At 36.8% G+C, this 9,496-nt stretch overlaps 1 protein-coding gene across 1 annotated transcript; it reads right to left on the reverse strand.

Annotated features, from left to right (window-relative positions):
• Positions 1-1,414: 1,414 nt before the first annotated feature.
• On the reverse strand, positions 1,415-9,265 carry LOC114540624 (ATP-dependent DNA helicase Q1-like). Its single transcript, XM_028560749.1, has 9 exons — positions 8,962-9,265; positions 8,144-8,455; positions 7,504-7,745; positions 6,893-6,974; positions 5,701-5,849; positions 4,552-4,740; positions 3,708-3,876; positions 2,613-2,965; positions 1,415-2,218 (listed from the first exon to the last, which is right to left on the reverse strand). The coding sequence occupies exons 1-9, from the start codon at positions 9,251-9,253 to the stop codon at positions 2,000-2,002; spliced, it is 2,007 nt and encodes a 668-aa protein (XP_028416550.1). The 5' UTR covers positions 9,254-9,265; the 3' UTR covers positions 1,415-1,999.
• Between the last annotated feature and the right edge of the window lie 231 nt (positions 9,266-9,496).

Below are 9,496 nucleotides of genomic sequence, written 5' to 3' on the forward strand. Positions count from 1 at the left end.
GGGGCTTAACTCGAAGGGCTTAACTCGAACTTTACCGACCTCGAGACAAATCACAAATGCCTATTCGATAAGATAAGGAACAATCCAGGTCACACCTTATACGAATTGCTTCCAGCCAAGAAGCAGCGAATATTACGAGAGCGAGAACATGAATTTATATTGCGAAATATAAGGACAGAACGGTTTAAACGGACGGCTCTAAATAGATGTCTTTTTTACTATTTTAACTAGTAAATCAATAATTCTGAACTTTTTTAACGTTTGTAGTCGTATTAAGATGTCGAATATTGTAAATAGTTAAAAAATAATTTACAACTTAATTTTGTAAAGTTACACGTCTGATGTAACTATTTTTATTATGACTTAATAATAATAATAATAATTTTGACCGCGCGCTGCATTACGTATGTCACTCGGGTCACGTATATAATATATGATTACCTAGGTAATTACCTAGGTAAAACTGACCTTCATTATTGTACCTCAGTTATTTCTCTTGCAACAATTGAGTTATATGTTTCTTCTGGGCTTAGAGTAAAATCTGAAAATGATGCTATACCGTCCGAAGTTTTTGCGCTGCGTGGCTCGTTAAATCTGTTCATGTGTATTCCGTATACATGTGTTCCTTTCAACTTTGGTTCCTTCAACGATGTCAGCACTGTCTAGTAAATCGTTCTCTTTTTTCATCCAAGATTTCAGCCCGAATTTCAGTTTTTCCTTTTGGGCTTCAAAAAACGAATATCGAACAATGTCCATGTTCCAAAGTTTCGAAACACGACTTACCGAAAAAAATTATCGAAGTGTTGTGATAATGTGGCCCGTTATCTGACCATACGACGAGTGATTTAACGTCACAATGCCCTTCAGAAAAATTCTTGAATGTGGCCTCAAAAGCGCTTGCTGAGAAATACCAATAATTGTGTGTGCTATCTCCGTTTAAAAATAAGTCGTGTATTTCTACCATTATGTCCCGCCCTGATTCTTTATAAGCACTTGAGAAAAATATGCTTCCGTGGACTCCTTTCTTACCATACCAATCTCTTTGCGGTTCCCTGAACTTTTAGGAGCTTTATCATGTAGTCGTAAACCACTATTGCATGCCCAGATATATTTCAATTTCTTTCATGACTGAGTTTTTTTACGTTTTTATACAACCGGCCCCAGTATTCTGGGGCTTACCTTTGTACCTCAATGCCTTTGAGTCAAACTACCGGTTGCAGTTGAAAATGTAGATAGCTGAACTTTTCCCTGACAAGTTTTCTTGACCAGTTCTGCTTTGCTGGTGTGTAGGACGAACAAGATTTCGTTGACAAGTTTCTTTGGCAAGTTATATTATCGTAAAACTTGTGAAGAAAAATTTGTCAAATTTTTCGCGTACACACCAGCAAGTGAACTGGCCAAGAAAACTTGTCAAGGAAAACTTTTTAGTCTGTGCAGGGCTTTAACGTTCTGTTAAAAAGCAAACACCTCTCGGACATTTTCCGAATTCTACTTTGGTCATTTATGTCAGTAACGTTTGAATTTTCAAGACGGCCATTGAAGTTACGCCCAGGAAACGTGTCACTGTTTGTCTAGAAATGTCATCGCGCAATTGTTAAAATTAACGCAAAAACTATTTACATGCATTTAACAGTCAAGCTGAATCCGCAGTGATGAGCTAAAGTCTTACTTAGGGGCTGTTCGTACGAGCCCGGTTACCGAGATTTAACGAAGCGTAAAATGGACTTTTACACAGTTTATCATATAGAATTTTAAAAGCCATTTTTCTAAGAAAGATGAAGTCCTTTCCCAGAAATGTAAAAAAAGGGAACAATGTTAGAGTTATGAGAACCATGCATTGGGTGATTCTCTGGTCACACACGTGGCAATGCTATTTTATTTTTTTACATCCAAAATCTGAAGACTGAAGAAATTATTTTGAGAACAGACTTCATACACGAAACACTCTGATCTCACACTGATCTGGAGACATTCAAAGAAACAAATACTCGTAATCCAGTTAATCAATATTAATCACAACAGGGTTATTAGATCTTGAAGAAGGCAAGTGAGTATTCAATTTCTTATTCGGTTGTGACGATGATGGCTTCAAGCTATCACTGTCAGTAATGTCCACTTCAACTTTAGCTTTCTTGGCTTCTATTTTAGTGCCACAGTTTATATCATCTTTGCCTGACTTGGCTCTGTCTCGTTTCTTCGACGCTTTTTTTTGAAGTTTCTTTGTGGAAAAAAATACATTTAACTATTTTACGCCTGTTATCCTACATTATAATTATAACGAGACCGCTTATGAAGGAAATATTCAAATATCTGAACGACTATTTTTCTAATCTTAAGGCCCTGTTACACGGTGCAATTTTTCTTGCAACTTGCAATGCAATTCAACTTTTGCGTTTATTACACTTCATGTAATTTTCTTCTGCAAGACTATTCACTAATTTACAAGTCTTAGAAGTAGAATTGCATTGCAAGTTGCAAGAGCGTGTAACAGGGCCTTTATGCTCGGAAACAAAGAAATTTTCAACCTCACCAAATGTGGAGCAGGAGACTGCTCCAGTAAGTTGACGGAACGCCGTTCACTTAATTACAAGAGAGCAAAGCTATAACGGTACCTGGATTGACGTTTGACTCGATAGCAACATTGATACTGATACATTTCCCGCCGAAAGTTCCCTCGCGCGCAGTCCAGGCACAAGATGCGGTATCTTTGAGAAGGGGGTAAAATGGAAATCTTCACGTAGAATACACTCAAGTATTAGGTGAATGAGGAACCGCAGACAATCCACAGCGGTTAGAGAAGGTATAGATACATCTTTCAATCGCAATTTCTTATTTCCTTTGCCATTCCAGGCTTGGAATAACTTATTCATCGTAACTCGTTCATCAATTTCTAGGCCGCGTTTTACGATCTTTAAAACATTTTGCGCCTCTTTCGTCAAATCCTTTCTTAAAGCGATACTGTTATCTACAAGAGAATATACGAAGAAAATAGGCTGGGGTAAAAGCATATGAACCGGACCAACCTCGGATGGACCTCAGACCTTAGAGAAATTCTGAAGCGGGTTAACTGAGATCGATCTCAAATTTTCATGACTTCAAACTTGTTGTACGTTACATCGATCTCAGATCGAACTAAACCATGCATCCGTGTGAAAATAGCCTATGATTGTCAGAGACACGTGGAAGTTGAAGTAGGTGACTACATATTGATAGTGAGGTTGGCAAGGGCCTGCTTTAATGTTGTAAACAAAACAAAACAGCCCCAAATGACGATTGTACACAAAACAATTATACCAGCCTCTTACTGCAACTTTGAAATTATTTTTTAAATTGCGTCGAATCCCACAAAGCCTGAACTGGAACGCAAATTTCAAATTCTCCTGAAATTTGTGAGATGCCCACACCCCAGCACCCTGAACCGATATCACAGCATCAACCGACCAAGCATGCAGGAAGATAAATAAAGGCGTATTTAGACTAGACTACATTGTATGTAATTATCATTCTGACGAATGAAAAAGAGGGCCTATGCCACAATAATCATTCAATTCTGTTTTGGGTTGAATTTAAACTGCCACGTTTGTAAGTGTATTCATACGTTCACATATGCCAGGGTACGAATCGCATACGACAAATCGTATGGTGTAAATGGGCCTTAATAGTGAGAGATTGAGTTTTCAAGTGTCAATGACTCTCACGAGACTCACCTTCCCCTTTTTCCCGTCTCTGGCAGTTATCACACATTCCTTTACACTCTTCATTTTTCCATTCCTCGCCAAAATGTTGACCAATCAACGAACGACGACATGATTGCAAGTCTTGACTATATGATAACATCTTGTAAAGATTCGGTAACCCCGTTTGCTCCGTAAAAACCTAGATATTGGGTAAAAACTCAATGTAATTGTATAGACAAATTAAAATATATAAAGTAATACATCGTCCTCAACCGCCCTAACATTCCCTAAGATCGTTCCTATGGCCAATTTCCGTGTTTAGGGGTGGCAGGAAATTTGCCCTGGGGACGAGGTTGAAATCCTTTCAGGTATAACTTAACACATATAAAGCCGGTAAATCAATTATGATTTTTGGTACTTTACTCGATGTATGTAAATTCTAGAGGTTGAAAGGGTCTTAAATTCGAGTGGAATTATACACACTTCAATTATACACACTCACTGTTCCTGGCTTAAAATTGAAGTTTGTATAATTCCACTCGAAATTAATACGTATAATGGCCCATGTTTCATCTTGTCAGGCGCTTATGAAGAACATATAAAAGATCTGGACGAGTTATTTGAGTAACAAAGTAATGTTCCACCCCCACTAAACACGCAACAGGAGACTGTGAGTTTTAACATAAAAACAAAGCCATGCGCTATAGATCAAAATTTCTCATTCTTTTGAATAAATTTGACCGTAGAAGATTTTCTTGACCAGTCATAATTGAAAATAATATAATATAATCAGGCGAGATGCTTCGTTGTTATTTACGCAAGCAATACGCTTCGGTTTCATAATATAGAACACAGAAAAAAAACATTTTCTTACCATGCAACTCAGCCGACTGGAATCAGTTGGATTATAATATAATATACACTGAGCTCTTTTCCCATCTCTGCCAGCGCGACCACTTTCTTGATAGTAATTCTCCAGAGATTGACTCATAGTATGATGGATGACGTAGCGTACATTCGCCTTATTTATCCCCATGCCAAATGCAGTAGTGGCCACGATCACCTTAAATACATTATATGGACAGCGGTGTCTTAGCGGTGAAAACTAAAACTAAAACTAAAATACTACACTGACGTTCGTGAAACTTGGATATTGCGAGTCGTCGTAGGTTTTTAGGGTGACTGATTTATTCATTAACCCTATAATTTATTTTACTTTTAAACATGTCTGGCCACTGGGATATGTTACGCCTTTCATGAATACAAGGTTTTTCTCATCTATGAAAACATGACGGGAAATTCACAATGAAATAAAAAAGAAGCTCATTATAGTAATTATCAGTATTATCAGTACCAAAAATTATCAGTACCAAAAATATTGTATATTTACGAGTTTTCTGGTTCTCCAGCCAGACGGCAGCCTTCAACGGGCGAATACAGTGTAAGTTATTGATTTAGAGTATTAAATATGGTTCTGGTAATGGCTTGAAATACACTGTGTAAATCACTTAATTTCACCCGTCTTAGGCTGCAGTCTGACAGCCGAAAGCTCTTAAATACAAAATATTTTTGGACAGAGAGCGTTTTATTGTTATCCATTTTGTTTAATCCTGGCCTTTCATTTTATTAGAAAAAAAAACAAAGAATACGCAAAGCATGTTGGGAGTGAGCCGAAGGGACAGGCTACACACACCCAGAACTTGAGTTAAGGTTGTCAGAGCAACGAAAATGAGGAAGCAACGAGGAAGAGGGGAGGAACAAAAAAGTGTTTTTTGTGATATTTTCTGTAATATATTAAATTTTCAATAGTTAAATTTGTTTAAATATATCGATTGTGTGTGTATAATATTCGACAGCACAGGAGAATGAAGTGGGAATTATATAAACAATTGGTCTTTTTTAGCCTCCTCCGCAGGCATCTCTTATGTATTTATTTTAGATATATTAGGCATGGGTTAGTTGTAGGTCTTTTTAACCGGAACGACTTTTAAAATCATTCAGAAAAAAATATTAAACAGAGCACCTTTAAATTTCCTTTTGTCCAGGAATTGTGCACTTTCGTGCGAGCTTCAGGTGTTAAATCTGCATGATAACATTTCGCGCTAACTTCGCGTTTGCGGAGTCCCAAAGCGACGTCAAAGGAATCTTTCCTTGAGAGACAATAAACTATCCCTATATGGTAATAAAAATTTAAACAAAAAAGTTTTTCCAAAAAAGAGTAAAAGCCGAACGGGTGAATGAGTCACAGATCTTAAAATAGGAGCTCTTATACATCAAAGTATCAGAGCGTTCGTACTAATTACTCGTTCACATCTATCAAAAGAAGAAAATCGCACCTAAATTTGCAAGTGTAAACTGGCCTTAAGACTACTAAAGGCATATTATCTTGAATAGCACGGTCAAACGAGAATGAAAACAGATGCTTTTGGCCAATGCAATGCAATTGTGGAAAAGATACGACTTTGACCACAACCTCTGGATCCCGGTGTGACACAAAAAAATTCACAGCAAATATTTAAAAAATTATTTTCCCTTTTACTTGCTGTGTTAAAACTTTTTCGTCGGAGTTGAAGAAAATCATCATGGTTTTTTTACTTTTACCAACTGAAGGTTTACTTGTTGATATGAGTTTTACTTGCTTATATGGATATAATTTTTACATTTATGTACTTACTTACACGGTTAATCAGCCTCTAGCGGAAGTTGCCAAGCATTGTTCATTTAGGTTGGTAAACATTCACAGGTATTCTATCAAATCTTACGCGCTTTTACAATTTTTACGGAATTATAATTTTGAAAGATGTTAATTTGAAAAGGCTGTTTAAAACGTTAGCGCATCGCACGAAATGTTGTATTTGACAACTTTAGATGCCTCAGGAGTAGAATCGCATTGCAAGTTGCAAGGTCTGTTCACACGATCCAATTTTCTCGGATCCGATTCACTTCTGATGGAGGTTTTGTAGTTTTTCGAGTTGCAATGTATATGGGCAGCAAACTGCAGTACTATTTTATCAATAACAAACTACATTTCATCCATCAGAAGTGAATTGAATACGACAAAGTTAGATCGTGTGAACCTTAACACCACCTTTAAGCTTCGGCGCTGTTTAATTTGATGTGCATGGCGTGCTTTGTAAATTACCATCATACCATGCCAATTGACGAACATTCAATACAAAGTCACTTTAATGAAAAGTACTACATGCACACTATACCTGACTCTCCCAAAAACTGTGCCTTAATCACTGACGCAATTTCGTTCAATATATTCACTGGCGACGACGGCTTCATTCTAACCTTAATATATTTCATAAATTCAAACTTATTTTACTAACTCTACTTTCAAAGGCGATGATCAGTCTGTTCGCAGCGCTTTGGGGTGAAACTCTGATTGGAAGAAACCGTACCTCATGGTTATTTAATTGGTAAAAACCCGCAGGACTAGAAAGCAACAATCAGTTTGCATGCAGTGGCTTCAGGCGAAATATAGAGGAAAATATAACACCAACGATTCAAAATCGGGCGCAAAATTTCGCTTAATTTGAAAATGATGACTTTTATCATTCAGCCATTCTACGAGGCGGAATTTTGCGTGCGGAGCGGAATCTTTCTTTGTTGAAAGGGCGGGGACAATAAAAAATTTCGCTCCGCAAAAAATTCCACCTAGTGGACCGCCTCCCCTATATGTGTAGACATTACAACATAATTATCTGATAGCCATGCAAATTGTAAACAAAATAATATTAAATCAAAGCATTTGTTTATACGCTACAGACAGCACAACAAAACCATGGTTAATTAAATGTGTACATATGCGTCTTCTTACCTCGTAATAAAGATTAGGGCGATTGAAAGAAGCTTTGAGTATAACACAGTCCGATGTTAAATTTAGATTATTCTTAACATCTTCAATGACACGTGATGTTGCCGTAGCAGTAAGTCCGAGTATTGCACAATTTGGAAATTGTCTTTTTAGAATTCCGAGAATTTTATAGTCGGGTCTAAAGTCATGTCCCCATTGGCTGATGCAGTGGACCTCGTCTATCACAATACGTGACAGGCAGCCAGCTGAAATAAGAAAGATATAATATTATACGGCCACCAACATGTTAAAGAATTTCGCTAACCTGAAGTTAGTATTTCTAAATGTAACAGAAGTAGATCCAGAAAGGTATTTCAGACGTGTGCTGCAGATCTGTGACGATCACAGATGATCTTGTGACGATCTTGGAGAACCTTGGCAAGTTCCTGCAAAACCTTTGCAAGATCCTGCATGTCAAAAAAATCCACTATGTTAATAGAGGCCCTGGGTTTAAAATGGTGGCAATAACATGCACCCCTGCAAAATCTTTGTTACATTGAATACAATAGTAAAACTTAAAGCAAGATTTAATTGAATGTTATGGACCTAGATCTCTTGCATCATTACGTTAGAGCTATAAATTCTCCAATATAAAATACTACACCTGTGTAACTTTTTTCAAGTTTTGCCATAAACCGTTTACTCTTCGCAATCTTCTCAGGTGTAACATACAATATCTTTAATCCTGAATCTTTTTTTATCATGTTACTGTGCACATAATTAATATGTTCTCTGGAACTACTAGCATTCAATAAGCTAGCTTCAATATTATATTCCCGTAGTGACATGAGTTGATCTTCCATCAGGGATACCAGAGGTGATATTACCAGTGTAAACCCAGGGGATAACAAAGCTGGGAGTTGGAATGTAAGGCTTTTACCTCCACCAGTTGGCATGATCAGAATACAGTCCAAACCTAAAATTAGGATGTAAACAGATTTAACAGTATCCACATGCAGTTACCAGGCAGTGTCTGGGCCTTCAAAATAGGCTGGAATTATATCAATTACATTGCCCATGAACATTAATGCAACTTATATAAAGTGCTAATTACAAAAGTTTTAAATTTTCTGGAGAAGAAGGACATGTTGAAGGTCATGGTGCTAATGGTCGTAAATATATCGTAAATGGTGTAATGTATAGTCGTAAATACAAATATCCATATTTGTATTAGACTAGTAAAGTGTAAATATTGTTAATAAAGATCATTTGTGCATACAAGAAAATTTGACTGTCATCATGTATAAAAATGCTTATGTTAAACATTTACACACTTGTGGGTCCCACTTGTGAGTGCTTAGGCATTCGATCAACTCTATTATATATTCACATTGTAATGGTGATTTCAAAATTCTATATGGCTTTGGTTTTTTGGGGGACAGCCTGTATACCAAACTTCAAATTTGAAATGTTGTATATTACCTGACATGGTAACATTCATACATTCAATCTGCAATGGCCGAAATTCGTCAATATGAAAAACTTTCTCCCTCAAATCCTCAAGTTGCTCAGACCATTCAAAATTCCTTAGCGACCAGTCCTTCCTTTTGGATTCCAAAAATACCTCGTTCTCATTTAGTTGCATCTCTAAGTGTTCCTTTCTGCTATTCAATTCTTCTTGTATTTTTAATAACACTTCAATTTGGAGCTCTATTTGTTCAAGTTCATTGTCAATTTTTGAGATTTCTGAACAAACTCCTGATGCTCCCTCCATATTTATAGTTTTGTTTGGGACGGTACTTCACGTAAGAAAAATATAGATTGAATACTAGGTTACCTGCAAGGTAGGGATTGCTGCGAGCATTTTAGGGTCCAAGTGAATTGTTATATGAAATGTTAGTAACTGAATCCGTTTTAACTAATAGCAATAGGAGGTTTAAAACACGTAAAGTGAACCTCTATATAGCGTCAACTCGGGCTGTACATGAATTAATACCTGTTAGGGAGAACACTTTCA

The sequence above is a fragment of the Dendronephthya gigantea genome, unplaced genomic scaffold, assembly GCF_004324835.1.
Source record: "Dendronephthya gigantea isolate DGI-Jeju-01 unplaced genomic scaffold, DenGig_1.0 000003F, whole genome shotgun sequence".
In the NCBI taxonomy this organism is placed as follows: domain Eukaryota; kingdom Metazoa; phylum Cnidaria; class Anthozoa; order Malacalcyonacea; family Nephtheidae; genus Dendronephthya; species Dendronephthya gigantea.

Bases quoted from the DNA above. Each gene is read 5' to 3' on its own strand.
- LOC114540624 (XM_028560749.1), bottom strand. From the start codon at position 9,253: ATGGAGGGAGCATCAGGAGTTTGTTCAGAAATCTCAAAAATTGACAAT. The intron at 5,850-6,892 runs GTATAGTGTGCA...ATTACCATATAG, and splicing joins ACAGTTTTTGGGAGAGTCAG to GGATAGTTTATTGTCTCTCA. The intron at 2,219-2,612 runs GTACCGTTATAG...TTTTCCACAAAG, and splicing joins CGAGTCAAACGTCAATCCAG to AAACTTCAAAAAAAAGCGTC.